At 44.3% G+C, this 15,270-nt stretch overlaps 1 protein-coding gene across 1 annotated transcript in view; it reads left to right on the top strand.

Moving 5' to 3' along the window:
- MAML2 (mastermind like transcriptional coactivator 2) overlaps window positions 1-14,703 on the top strand; it is a 208,400-nt gene extending 193,697 nt beyond the window's left edge. Inside the window, exons 3-5 of the mRNA XM_032099215.1 lie at window positions 2,557-2,760; window positions 4,780-4,891; window positions 9,945-14,703. Of these exons, the coding sequence (XP_031955106.1) occupies window positions 2,557-2,760; window positions 4,780-4,891; window positions 9,945-10,927 (1,299 nt within the window). The 3' untranslated portion in view covers window positions 10,928-14,703. The remainder of the gene's footprint in view (window positions 1-2,556; window positions 2,761-4,779; window positions 4,892-9,944) is intronic.
- Window positions 14,704-15,270: the final 567 nt, after the last annotated feature.

The raw sequence follows: 15,270 nt of genomic DNA, 5'->3' as shown, positions 1-15,270 counted from the left end.
TGCAGTAAAGCTGGGCTTAGAGCAGGATGAAACAGTTCAACAAAAGCAGGATAACTCCAACCCAAACCTGCCGTTCCTCTCAGGGATGCCAGAAGGCACACTTTGTCCTAGTGCAGGGGCAAAGCCCCACGTCCCTGGCAGCAGTGTAGCCCTTCTGCTGTCTGATTTGCAGTGATGGAAGCACAGGGTGAGAGCAAGGCTCGATAGCACTGGTTCGTGAAGGGTCAAACTGCTGTGCAGCTAGTCCCCTGATTTATTAGGAAACTGTTCTTCCTTCTCCCATTGCAACGGGAAGATCAGCAGGCAGGAGAAGTAACACATCGTAGATTCATAGGCTCACACTGACATTTCATGAACAGCAGAGAAAGGACCAAATGCAAAAAAACCCCAACCTGGCTCCAAGTTGATGATTTACACTGTTTTCTCAGGGTCTGTTTGCCAAGCAGCTGGTGTTTTGTGCCAATGGCTATTACAGAAGAGCTTTCTTTGATAGATTGAATGAACACTACACAGTTTATCTTAAAACAAAATCCCCCCACTGCTTATATGGGCTGGTAGGGAATGAGGGAAAGAAAAAGTTAGGCTTTGTTGTTTTTTTTACGTAGCACTGAAAGCACATTTGGGGGAGCCTTCACTATCTGTGCAAAAATGCAACAGATGAATTCTATTAATGGATGGAACATGTGGCTGGGTTCAAGCTAGAGTTGTCATTTGAATATAGAAGTCAAAGCCAATTTATTGTAACATATTTTTCTTTTCAAAATATTTTAGGAAAGACAAAAAAGTTTGCGCAACAACTTGGCAAGCAGGTCTGTTGAGAGGAGGTATTTTCTATCTTGCAGCTAACATAAGGGCTGAAAAATGTGGCAGTGCCGAGCAATCCTAGATTCCTTCTGGAACTGAAAGAAAGTGTGCAGGATATAATTGTGTAAGAGCCCAATAAATTTGAAGGGTGGGTTTGTAACACTGCCTTGGGGGCTGCAGGTGGCTCCAGAAGAAAGTCATGGTTTTTATTTCAGTAACAGTCTTCAAATACTTTATCTAACTAGCTACATGCTCATGTGGCCCCATCTAGAAGCCACAGAGTTATTTTAAAATAGAAATACCCATAACAATCATTGTGCTTCTTCCATGCCAGATGGTAGAAAGATAAGTGGAATTAGTCTGTGGTGTGTGTGTGTGTTACTGGGGAGGGGAGGGATGCAAAAGCTAAGGCGCAGGAATGAGCTTCCCTGGAGTTTGCAAAGCGCGAAACATCAGTGCTCCGCGGCCTTCAGGGCAGGGGTAGGCTACATATGACCAATCCTTGTTTCAGTGTCTGTCAGTCCATATTTCCATGGGGGACAATGGCCATGGCACAGAGCTTTACTAGGATAGGAGCCCAGATCCTGGCTCTACACCTCGGCATTGAGAGAACCACTGCTTAACAGGGAGCGTCAGACTCCCGCTGTGGAGTCTTGTGTTGCAAGGCAAAAATGCTTCTGCCTCTTAGGTTATAGAGAGTTATGTGGTTGGTTCTTATGGTGAATTGCAGCCAAGTGGGATCAGAGAATGGATGTGTCTCATGACTGGTGTGACCTCTTCAGTGTATTCCATTTTCTTTGTAGCTGTGTGGCGAAGAAATACCTGGGTATTGAGTGATCTAACATAGGCTGAGTATTTTTGTGTATGTACTGAGAAAGCTGTTTCCTATATTTGGTAAATACCCAAGTACCAAACACTGCTGGAGCAAGTAGGCAGAAAACATATTTCTGCCAAGGGAAATAATGGCCAAGAAAAATGGAGCAGCATACTGTCATTCCATGTACATTCTCATCTTGTATAAGCATGGTTTGAGTCCTCGTGTACCTTCCCCATTGCCCTCTAAATGACTTTTTGCCATCCCTTCCTTATGGTGCTGCACATGGGGAAGAGGAAGCAGATCTAGATCCCTTGCAAAGACCAGAGAGACCCTAAAATACTCTTCAAGGTCCTTCTTAGTTACGCATTTATTTTACCAAGGAAGTTGATACACTCTAAGCCAATTTAATCCTGTTGCTAATGGGAATCAATTAGCAGTCTCTCAGAGATTTCTCTTGTCAGGGAGATGACTGGACGAATGAAAGCAGCACCATTCACCCCACTGTGAAGTATTAACTTACCACCTCTGTATTTTCTAAGAATAGATGCCACTTCTAGCAATAAGTCTGCAGCTTCTTGCTGCTGTTCACCAGATGGTAGGAACCAGCAGACGCCGAGTTTGTTCCCTTGTGGTCAAACAAACTGCTGTACAGCCCGATGCACGTTTCCCGAAAGATCCCCAGGACAGCTCCGTTACTTCTGTTAGTGTTTCCCAAGCTCCTGGTACAATATTGAGGTTTTCCACTGGAACCACCTGGCACATTTTCAGAGTCTTTCCTAAGGGCTGAAGTTACTCAATCCCCTTCTTACTTTGTCAAAGCCTTTGTATCAGTCACTTGTCCTGAGAGTCTGTGGGCTGTGTTCTGAAAGGATTATTTCCTTTTCTTGATGCTTGTTATTATTTTCATCCTTCACAAGCCATTTCTTCTGTTTCAGGAACAACACTCTGTGGTAGGCCAGGGAGCTGGCCCCACTCCAAGCTCCAGTTCTTGCTCAAATCCAAACACTGGAAGTGGTTACATGAACTCATCCCAGCAATCATTGTTGAATCAGCAGCTGATGGAAAAGAAACAGGCTCTGCAACGGCAAATGATGGAGCAAAAACAACTCCTTCTACAGCAGCAGATGTTGGCAGAAGCTGTAAGTTTACTAATTCCTTATTTTACATGGAAAATATTGTCACAAAAACAATAGAAAAGAAACCTAAGACAGGGACAAGAAAGCCCCCCAAAACTTCAAGGTCATTTTGGCAATGCCTAGAACTTCAGAGTGCACCTTGTATTTTTCAGCACTTTTCTAAGCCTTTTTGAAACCCTCTTCAGTCTATGTGAAACAACTCAAGTGTCCAAGCTACTGCAGTTTCATTACAAGAACAGACCAAGCGTATGCTCAGTTTTGAGGCATATGAATATTATCCATGGTTTTCTTTGCAAGGTAGACCAAGGTGCACTGCTATGCTACTTTGGCCTCAGAGGAAAGCTGACTTCCAGGCTCTGTGACCCAGGCAGCATGGTGTAAAATGCCTGTGTGTGAACAAGGATCAGGTACCTTGATTTTGGGGTTCAACACAAGTTTGTGTGCTTGGCTGGGATTGTATATGAGTCCTACTTTGTTTTTATTTTTGCATTTCTAGATATCTGTAGCCAGTTCTTCTCTCTCCTTTGGTATCTGAGAGATTGGTTGGGAGTTTCTGGTCATTTTAGGAGTCATGGGAGATTCTATAAGGGAAATACTTCTTGACTTTTCAATTTATGCAGAGGAAAAAAGAAGTTTCAAGTCAGCTCTCTGTGCTGAATTTTTAGCAGAACAAAAACTTAATTGCTCAAATAGCTTCTCTTAAATAAAATGGAAATTTGATCATCTTGGCTTTGCTTTTGTATTGTGTACATAGAAACATACATAAAGCTTGCCTACAGTTCTTACATGGATTGCAGGGATTTCCTGGGAGTCACTCTTCTTCACGAGGATTCAGGTTGAGCAAGATATAAAAAAAAGCCTTACAAATCTTAATCAGACCCCTCATTCCCATCATGAATTGTGGAAATGCCTAAAAAACACAAGACAGGCTCTTCTCCCAGTGTTTTTAAGTGCTCCTGGGAGAAGAAAATACAGATTTTTCACTAGAAGGTCCATTTGCATGCTGTTTTCAAGCAGATTATCCCCAAATTTCTCCAATGGACTTGCATCCCCAGCCAGGGCCTGACTCTTTCACATTGACACGCTGGTTTGCCATTCTGGCAGCTGAGCACAAGAGCTGTGCGTGTTGCAGAGGAGGTGTGAAGCTGTCCCAGCAGCTGCCCACCAAAAGTGTGCACCAAACTCACAGTTTCCTGCCATGGGGGCACATATCCCGAGGATCCATTGCTCATGGGTGAGCAGCAGCACTCTGGAGGCATCAAATCACATTGATGCTGGTGAGAGATTTGGCAGTGACTCTGGTGCCCGCTCTTTCCAGATCTTTATGAGCACAGGGCAGTTAGTCAGATTTCAGTTCAAGGACCTGGATTTTTATCTTACTCTCACTAGAGACACATCCCTGTAAGCTCAAAATGAAAAAAAATCTCCCCAACTAATATTTTTTTTCTGCAATCTTTCCTTGCTGTCCTTGCCCCAGTTCTTGTACTCCCAATGTAAGAGAAAAGACAGCACCATGTACACGTACAGGGAAGCACAGGTCAATGTTGAGTGGCATGAAAACAGCCAGCCCAGCACCATCCTTGCTAAACCATGTGTCCTTCTGGTATCCCTAGGGAGGAGAGCTGGGGGGAGCACAAAGCAAGGATTTTGCTGGGTTTTGTGGTTGCCCCTCCAGTGTAGGAAGACAGAGTGAGGGAGGGATGGGCATGGCTGGGGATGGGGATCACAGGGTGAAATTGGAAGACACTTCGTACTGCAGTGCAGATATGGCCATTGTTCTCAGAGGCTGAGAGGAAAGTTGAACCAGACTCAAACACAATGCAAACAGCAAAAAGATTTCCATATAGATGTCAGTAGGTGATGGCATGGTTTCACAGGTGGCTGTCCTGTGGACCAGACAGGGTGAACAGAAGAAATACTTCAGTTTTGTACATACTGAGAAAAAGAAAGAGATGGGCAAAACACAGAGCCAGGAAAGCATAAAGAAAAGCAAATTAATGTACTTCTACTCTAATCCTCTAGGAGAAAGTAACTCCACAAGACCAGCTGAACAGACACTTGACAAGACCACCACCAGATTATAAAGACCAAAGAAGGAATGTGGTCAACATGCAACAAGCAAACCAATATTCTGGTAAGTGCCCATGGGCTCAATTAAACTCTTTCCTTTCTTCCTTCCTTCCAGCTGGAAGACCACCCATAAGAGCCGTGCATGCATGGGGCATGATTTTCTGGGGCATGATTTTCTGGGCATCTATTTCCATCACTGCAGAGGCAGTAGGTGGTAGCTGCTGCTCTCCTGTGCTCTTTACCTTACTGTCCTGCACCACTGAGAAGTGCTGGTGTATGATCTGGTGCTTCATCCAGGCTGATACTGCCCCTCTCAGATAGGGGCAAGGAGAGCTTGGTACCCCTCCTGTTAGCGCTATCTGGAGTAGATGTGCACCCAAATACGTGATGCAGAGATGTCTTCTTGACTATGCAACCTCACTGTGTTCAGATGCTTCTCTCATGTGTGTGGTGCATCTTGGTTCAGAGACTGAGATAAGGACCAGCCCTCCCTTCAAACAGCAGTTCACATACAGTGTGAGGACACTCATACAGATGTTGAAGTACCTTGCATGGCACCATCATGGGTGGCACTTTTGGTCTGTTTAATATGCTGTGGTTGTGGCCTTAGTGCTGCTCTACAAGCAGCATTTCAACAGATCAGTCAAACAGTAGAGTAAAAGCTCTTGCTTTCTGCCAGAACTGCCCAGGGCAGGAAATGCCCAACACTTCAGGACTAGTCCTTTGCTTCAGCTCTTGTGCCCTGGTCTCCTTGGTGAGTCTAGTTTTTGAAGCATAGGATTGCTTGTTTGGCTTTTCATACTGTTCACCTTGCTGATTTGCTGAAGGCCACTCAGAGAACAAAGGCAGAGTAAGGAAGAGATGCTGAGGAGAGAGAGGAGGTAGGGAAAATGCAGCAGATGGGACCAAAGGATGTTCTTTATGCTGCAAAAGTGTCTGTGCACGTAAGTATAAAAAGGATCCTTTGCCTTCTAGCATATTTTTGTATGCAACATTCTAAGGAAAAAAATATGGGGTTTTTTTTTTCCTTCCATAACTGTTGGCTCTGCAGATTCAGCCAGTGATCTGAGTCTTTCCTTCTTACCAGTCCTTTGTAGCAAAACTTTTTCAGCTTCTATCACAATTTTAATGAGCTCTGAAGTTCAGCATACCCACATACCACCCCTCCACCCAGTCTGCTGGCTCTGCAGGACCCCCAGCTCAGCTCTGAGGGACGGGCCAGGTTGAGCTGCCCAGGCAGCATTCATGCACTCCTTTGCTCTGCTTACAAGTTCTAGCAGTGATAAGCTTGCTGCAACCTGGAAACTGCTGCTGGAAACTGCTGCTTTCTAATGCACCTGGGTGTTAATCTTCTCCAGTAAGTTGGCTCTAACATCCCAGTGTAATAGCCCATGGTGAAGGCCCTGCTCACTGGCTTGGTACCTCCTGTACTCCCAAAAAAAATGCTTTGGCAACCCCAGGAGTTTGCTGGAGAATCTTGTGATTTGGTGTGTTTTTTAAAGGTTTGTTCCTGGAATCAAATGATTAACTGAGACTCTTGGCTTTTACTTAAAAACAATCCATTTCTAGTCTGAGAGAGAAAATGGAAGTGAGTGCAGCCACATCTGTGAAAGGCTCCAAAGTGAGTGGATCACCACTGTTATGTGGCAGCTCATGTTGTTAATCTGATGGACTCTTTGCCAGTCTTGTGGTATTTGGAGTCCCATCTCCTGGGTTTGAAACATGTGGGAATGGCGGCACTTGTCCATTCCAATCTCAAGTCCCTGCTGAGTGAGCCCCAGGAGGACAGCGGCCTTTCAGGCAAGCCTGGGAGAAAGGGCTGTTCTGGGAGCTTCCAGCAAAGCTACCAGATGGAGTGATTAGGAAACTCTTGCATAAGGGAGTTACAGTAGGGAAACTGTTCCCTTTTTCTGGGAATAGCTTTGCTCAGATCAGGGAAGAAGAAACAAAAAGCTAAATAAAATCACACAGGCTGGAGAAACTTGGTTAAGTATTTTATTTCTCTATACTTTTCCCCAAAGTGCCATGCTGTGGCAGGAAACCCCCAAGAAAAGAGCAAGTGAATCAGGTAGGGAAGCTGTTTCTCCAAATTGCTGTAGCCTGGGGTGCCCAGCTGCTGTACACAGTGCTTCTGGGGAAGGCATTTCTTCCCATCTGGAAGAAATAAGAATGGAAAATACTTGCATTAAAAATAAAAGCATAAAAATAGCAAAACAAAGAAAGAGGAAGCTTCGTCTTTTGGCAACAAGTACAACCCCTTACCAAACAGTTGTGTTCTTTAAAAAGTGTAGCATTCGCAGGAGCAGTGTGATAGTAGCCCTGGGGTCTGCTCAACAGCTGGCAGGATCACCCCAGGAGGGGCTTCATCCCAGTGGCAATGAAGTGACTCGACAAACTTTAGTTCAGCTGGAGGCTGAGAACCATCTCTCCCCAGCTTGCAGTTCCAGATCTTTTGAAATGCCACTGAATTCTGTACTGTTCCTCCTCTTTGATATGGGCATAAGGGAGCAAACAATCAGGGCCCCATCCCTGTTACCCCTGCAAAAAGATCACAAAATCACAGAAAGGTTTGGGTTAGAAGGGACCTTAAAGATCATCTAGTTCCAAACCTTCTGCCATGGGAAGGGACACCTGTCACTAGACCAGGTTGCTCAGAGCCCCATCCAACATGGTCTTGAATACCTGCAGGGATGGGATATTCACAACTTCTTCACTAGTCCAGTGTCTCACCATCCATGAGTAAATTTCTTCCCTATATCTAATATAAAACTATTCTCTGTCAATTTAAAGTCATTCCCCCTTGTCCTGTCACTGCATATCCTTGTAAAAAGTCCCTCTCTATCTCTCTTGTAGCCTCCTTCAGGTACTGGAAAGTACTAGGTCACCTCAGAGCCTTCTCTCCTCCTGACTTAACAACGCCAACTCTGTCAGCCTGTCTTCATAGGAGATGTTACAGTAGTTCCAAAAACGCACAGCCCACCAGCAAAGCCAAAGATGGGGCTAATCATGTGGTTGCCAGCTGAGCACTGATTGTGGGAATTTGATTGTCCCTGTTGGGATAAAACCAGGTGGACTCCCCATAGCATATCCTGTCCCAGGGGCTGCCCAGCACAGGGACTGAATCTAGGTGCTTAAGTTAGGACAACACAGTTAGGCTAATTAGATCCTCTACAGTCGAGTGTCTCCCACTTAGAGCCTGTTTGTGGAACAGGCTTCCTTCCAGGATAGGGGGAGCTTCTTAATTTAGATATCTATGTTTATATTGATTTGGAACAAGCACTCTGGTTGTGGAGTCACACTCAGTGTTAATAATGATTTGGGAAGAGTTATTTTTTAACTCCTTAAGGAAAAAAAAAAATTCTTTGCATCCATTACTAAATGGAAGTTGCATATGTATAAAAATAATGCAGAAAACGCAGAAATATATAATTTTTTCTTTGGTTCCAGTCTGTGGGAGCTGAACATCATTATGGTGAAATTTCAACAGGAACAGTATATTAAACAGCTGTTCCTAAACATAGACTTTTTAAATATGTATGCACATGATTTGTCTTAAAGAGTTTTAAAAGAGTTGGCTGAGAGGTTCTCCAGATTCTTAGTGTCACTTTTTATTTAGTATTGAAACGCCAAGGGAGACTGCTAATGCCATGATAAAAATTAAAAGACTAAGTAGGTAATTGCAGCCATAGTAGCCTAATGCAGAGCTCAGCAAAACTACTGGGGAGCAGATGCAGCCCAAATAATAAAGAATTTAGGAAGGGGAAGATGTAATTAATTTCAAGCAACATGGGCTGATGTTAGAAGAATCTTTTCAAACTTGCATGGTGTCTGTTTCAATGAAACCACAACTTAAAAGGCAATACTTGTTCAGATTATGTCCTCTAAAGCATCTGACTTCTCATTGCCTATTTTGGTTAAGAAACCTGAGTGACACAAAATGAACATAGCTCAAAAGGAAATGGCTGACAGGTCTCCAGGTATCACCATGAGCAGGCCGTGTGATTGAAACCAGACATATAACATTGTCTGAGATGATGCTGAACTGGAAAAATAGAGCTTACTTTACATCCATATTGGAGATGTTCAGAAGTTATTACTGTGACCAGCTATGATGTACAGCTCTGAAACTGAATGTCAAAAACTGTCACGTTCTGAAAGGAGCTCCAAAGGACCAAAGGACTGGAAAACAGGCCCCACAGTGAGACTCAAGTATTTGGAGAATGCTGCAAGCATGATACAGTCTTGAAGCACCTGTGTAGTAGGAAGGAACTGATGATGGACCAACTAATAAAATTAATCACACAGACCTATATATAATAAGATTTGATGATTAAGTCAAAGTAAGTCAAATTCCACCTGGTTTTGCCATATGTACAAAGGATCAAACCAAGGCAGTGTCTCATGCCCAACAATTGCTATTAGTTGCACCCTATGATACAGCAAATCTCCTCGTTCCTCTTCTGGGAAAGGCTCAGGGAATTCCTGAAATGCAGTGATATCTTGGTAGCAAGCTCATTTGACAGCTTTTCTCACACTTTGGGGGCCACCCAAAGAGGTATGAGAATTTAGCTTGTACTGTGCCATGTGGCACAGATTTCCTCGGCTGACCCACACATTGTGTGAAGAAACATCTCCTTTCATTTGCCTTCACCTGGCTTCTTCGGGCCGTGCTTCTTGTAGGGTTTGTACTGGAACCAACAGTAGCAAAGGGAATTAAGCTTTGGAGCAGCTGATTGTGTGCAGAGAGGGTTTTCCACAGTGCCATCTACATTGGCTGTGTTTAAAAAATGATTGGTGTTTTTCAACCAGTCTGTCAGGGATTAATTCAGTATTGCCTTGCTCCAATATTTCTCTTACAATGAGCACCACTTTTGGCTCATGGTGCTCTCCTCTGAACGGATGAAAAGATCACGAGTGGCTTAGGATAGGCCAAACCACCTTTTGGATGATAGGCATCTTCAAGGCCTTTAGCAAGTTCTTCTAAGTCGTCTTAAGAGCAAAGTGTCTTCTTCAAGAAACTCTGCTCATAGAAAACTGCATTTTTGAGCCGTATTTGAATGGCACCACACATTGATGCACTCGTGCTTGTTGTAACACTTCTGTTTTCTCCTTTCCAGGTGGTTCACCAGCTGTGAGCATGAGCTCTAGCAACATGTCCTTATCCAACCCAATTTCAACTCATAGCATCATGCCCCAGAGCTCCAGCCTCATGTCCACCCCTGCTGGAACCCGGATGCCTTCTGTTCCTGCTGCTCGGAGTATGGGCTGCTATGGGAACCTTCCTTGCAACCAACCAAGCACATACAATGTGACTTCAGGAATGAACCAAATGCAGCCACACAGAAACCAAAATCAAGTTCTGCCCAGTCAGAATAACCCCATGGTGTCCCGGCAGCAAACCATGACACAGGGAAACAATGGGGCGGCTTTTGGGACGGGGTCAGTGGTCAACTCTCAGCAAATAAGGCCAAGCTTGACCCATGGAGTGACAGGTATCCCTGCTCAACGGCCGGCCAATGTGATGATCACAGCTTCTGCCAGTGCCCAGAACTGGGCCCCACAAGAGGCTGCAGTGAAGCAGCAGGATGCACTGAAACCTGCAGGGGTCCGTTTCCCCACGGGCACTCCATACCCTAACCAGTCTTTGCAACGCAATGTAGGCAACCAGCATTTTCCTCAGCGTGCATTGGCACCTCCTAACCAGTTAACAGCGGGAGTCCAAATGAGGCCCCCTCTAAACCAAATGCACCAGACTCTAAATGGACAATCTGCTGGCTCACTACGAGGGCTCAGCATAAGACCCAACCAGCTGAGAGGACAGACTGTGCCTACCTTGAATCAGCCAGGAACAAGCATGACACCACCATCATCTCTGCCATCAACCGGTTTCACAACTACCAACCAAACCTCCCGGGCTTACCAAGGAAGTGACCATGGTAATGACCTAGCGTTTGACTTTCTGAACCAGCAAGGTGACAGTATAGGACCTGCGCTCAACAGTGACTCGGATTTTATAGATTCTTTACTGAAAACAGAACCTGGTAACGATGACTGGATGAAAGACATCAACCTCGATGAAATTTTAGGGAACCACTCATAAGTGACAGTACCAAGGGGGAGCCAGATGAAGAGGCAGCAAGGACATTAGCTTTCTCTTTTGATGCCAACAACCTGCTTTATTAATTTACACTCCAGTAACTGGGCTGTCCTCTAAAATACAACATAGGGCAACTGCCCTGTTTGAAGACTAGCTCTAGGAACAAAACTGAAGTGACAGCATAAGTCATATTCCTGCCTGCCACAAAGGAGTGAAAACATGTGAAGGGTCTGTTCCCCACACCTGTGCCTGGCCCATTGCAAACTCATCAGTTCTTCTCACAGGGTCTGCAGGAAAAAACGTGTTCAGCTTTCCACACATGGAAGCACCAGACAGTGGTATGGGCTGTGGATCATTTCTCTGAGTGCAAGTAAGACCCCAAGTGGTCCAGAGCTCTTCAGTCATCATGTTCACAGCCCTTAACTTCCTTGGGACTGCTCAGCCCTGACAGCATCAAGCCCTGTGTAAATCTCATGGCATTACAAAAACTGTTTACTTCTGCACAGTACAAACTTACATTTGCTTTCCCAATGATTTTGTTACAAACCCTGTACCTTTTGTAGCACACAGCAGGGTAAGTGGTCTCATCCAAGGGAAGAAGGAAACAGATCATCCAGCATGTTATTCAGTGTGCTCTAGCATTGGTGTGCTCCCTTTCATCAGAGCTTGCAGTGAGTATTAGAGGATGCTGCTGTCCTGCCAGCAGCACCATCATTCTGGGTATTGAGGGAAACATGAGATGAACTACTACCAAAGCTCAGGATCCTCACTTTGCCACCTTTCCCTACCCCAGGGACTCCAGCGACTTAATAGAAACTTGAGTGAGAAGGGTGCTCATGATTTGCCCCTCACTGACTTTCCCAGTCCGGCTTAGAGGAGGGCAAATACCTAAAGTGGCTCAGCTAAGCCACTGTCCTCATTTTCATCTCAAGTCATGGCGAATATCAATCAGGCAGTTCAGTCTGATCTTCTTCTCTCAAACAGGTTTAGCCCAGACAAAATGCCATCATCTGCCTGGGGAGAAGCTGCCATTTTGATTGCACAGCATTTTGGTTCCATCCTGTTTTCTCCTTTGCCATATGGGGGGAGTTGAAAGAGTTCTGGTGCTGGCCCAGGTCCCCATAGCCTCTGTCTGGAGTACGAGAGGCTCTGCCACTGAAACTAGCATGCACATCAATTATAACTCTCAGTACAAGGCTCCACTCAGCCACATCCGTGCTTGTACATGACACAGTTCTGGGGATTATTTCTGGGCACTGGACTCGATCATCTGTTCTGGGTTTGGGAATGGCCCAGCTAATATTGCCCTGAGCAATTTCTGTGCATCACTAGGCTAGAAAGATATCCTGGGGCAAGGACCATTCCCATAGGCAGTTTGCAGCCACCTTGCCTTGAAGGCTAACAGAGCAGAGCAGTAAGGATACAGGCTGTCCCACACCTGCCAGGGAATAGTCTTGACTATATTAAATTTTTTGCTATAGACTTGGTCAGTAAGGGCATCAGAAAGGTAGGCTATGTCACTATAATGCAGTTCCACAGTGATTCAGACAGGATTCATGGATGGGAACAGATCTTGCAATTCAAATGAAAATGCTGTTCTTTAAAATTATGTGGTGCGATGTGTTTCACAGCCTCCTCTGAATTAGCTAAAAGTAGATGTGGCAAAGGAATACAATGCCTACATTCACATGCCTTGGTGCCAAGAGGCATTGCTCTGCCCCTGCAAGTGCTTTATTCATCCTTGTTAGTGGCAGTGGGATGAGTAGACTATTTGACAATAGCCTCTGCACGTATCTGACCTACTTCTTGCAAGAGGTTTTAATAAGGCTTTTCCAGTCATTTCACCCTGTCATTTCAAATGGGCGCAATTTTTCAAGATGTTTCAAGAAGCATCGTCACACAAATGAGCACCAGCACCTCCACAAAAGGTGTAACATGGGCATTTAGTTAGATATGCCAGTTGAGGCTGTTCAATCCCAGAGAAAGAAGAGGGACAAGAAAGCCTGCTGAAGAGTCCCTTCTGCCAACCCAGCTAGTGATCACTGCACACCCCTGCATTGTGTAACATGGTGACTCAGCTGCCCAGAAAGCTTCCTTTTCTCCCCAGTTTTGGCTGGGGTGTATGCAGTCCCTTTGATATGTCAGTAGAAGTTTTTCCAAGTCTTTGAAGAGCTTTTCAGCTCAGGCCACTGGGGTCCCACCTAAGTTTGGAGAGATACAGATGCGATCTAACAAGTTTGTCCGCATAAATCGTGCAAAACTAGACTGAAGTAGTAGCTTCATGAGTTTCAAGTGGAAGGAGGATTGGCTCATCTGCCTCACACACCCCCTGTCCACGAGCACGTCAGCAGTGACTGCCAGCGCTCTAGTAGGAACAGATGGCTGCGATGGATGCCACTGAGGCCAAGGCTGAGTTAGTACCACCATGAGCAATGGGCACTGAAGTCTGGTAACTTCATCTACCTTCACATGCCATTGAAAAAGCCACCACTGCTTTCTGTATTGAGACCAGACTGATTTCCAGATCCTCAAATGATGTAAAAAAATTGTTCAGCTGAGGAGCTGGTCCCAAGGAGTCAGGAGTCGGACTCAATGATTCTTGCGGTTCCCTTCCAACTCAGGATATTCTATGATTCTATGGTTCTTTGATATCATGCAGTGGTGGACTCAATGCTGAGTGTTGTCCTGTTGGCCTCAGCCAGGAGTGCAAAAGACACTGGGCTGTGATTGCCATCCCTGGGAGCAAAATTACATCCTGTCTGAAGTAAATTCAAAAAAGGTAGAGGCCATTTCCAGTCCTGTAAATATATGCCTGATGCATTTGAAATGCAAGCTTGTGAAAGACTCTTGCAACCAAAACTTGAATCCAGTATCATTTCTTCAGAACATTTGTATCTGAATGGAGCTAGTGTCTTTTTTTTCTTTCTTTGCAATGGCTAAGTGCACTACCCTTAAAGTCTATTTTTCATCATTGACTGGGCACTCTTCACAGTATTGGGTTGTAAATATAAAGAATTATTTGTTTGTAAACTTTTGTAAAAACAACAACAAAAAGTAATAATATTTTGGTAGGAATAATAAAAATCATATTATTTGGGTTATATTTATACATATGTGAAATAAATATGCTATCAAAAAGTTGTATTTTATACAAAAAGTCAACTGTTACCTTTTGTATTCTATATACAAAGTTTTGTATGATATGATTGTTTATTTTTATCTGCAGATTTCAATTTTGGGTTTTGGGGGAGGGCAGAATGGGATCACGGTAAAATAGCTGGGTCTGACCCCAAGCTCACTGAAACCAATGGAATCTTTCCATTGCCTTCACAGGGCTTTGAATCAAGCCTTTAAATCACCTTCAGATATGTTTCACATCTGAAGCTCTCTGGAAACCTCAATATGAAAACATTCCAGGTTTCAAGTTTTTTCCCCAAAAAAGGCTTTTATTATTATTATTATTATTATTGTTATTATTGTTATTATTGTTATTTCAGCTGTTGGGAGGCAGGTGGGACCTATGTAACTGTCATGTCCTTGTTGCATGTATGTCTGCTTTATATTTTCCCCATATTATAAACCAGTGTTTCTCTATACAGACTGAAAAGAAAAGTTGCTGTACAGAAATGTTTGTGTTTATGCATTTTTACATGTGGCTGTATATACCTCCTAGTACTATGCAGTGACACTTATTTGACTCCATTTATTTTTCACCTAAACATGAATAGTATGTTTTTCAGTAGCTATCAAAACTCTGCCAAGTAAATCAATCAAAATTATCCCAAGTGTCTCTTTTCTTACTGTGAATTTTATATTGAATGTCTGTTTAGTCAACTGCTCATTCATCTGAGTAAACTAAAATTATGGTGATATTTTAGGAGGGGGGGTTGAGAAAAATGAACATCTGGCAGCTTCCAGGAGCTCAGTCTGCCTCTTTGCCAGAGAGCTGTGATGTTTTCCTACTGACTGAAGACATGACTTCATTACCAGCAAGGGTTAACAAATAATGGTCCACAAAAAATGCTATTTTAGCTCCTGGTGAATGGGTTGATGTAATCTTGCAGCAGAGCAATTTGCTCTGGCATCCTGCAAAAGTTAAAGCCGAGAACTGTGCACTGCCAAGAGTTAGTTACCCCAAGAGGCCTGGCCAGGTTCCCAAGCCCATGCCCCACCCTGGATCATACCCTGGAGACATCTGCCTCACTCCCCTCACTATCAGAGACCCCTAATGAGAAACCAGACATCAGACAACTGGCTTCTCCCTTCCTCCTTGCCTCCTCCACATTATACCTCATTCCAGCCTAAAGAGATTCCGGCCTGAAGAGATTCCAGCGTGTACCACATGG

Source organism: Corvus moneduloides, chromosome 2, assembly GCF_009650955.1.
Source record: "Corvus moneduloides isolate bCorMon1 chromosome 2, bCorMon1.pri, whole genome shotgun sequence".
NCBI lineage: Eukaryota > Metazoa > Chordata > Aves > Passeriformes > Corvidae > Corvus > Corvus moneduloides.
This window is presented reverse-complemented; position numbering and strand designations above follow the sequence as displayed.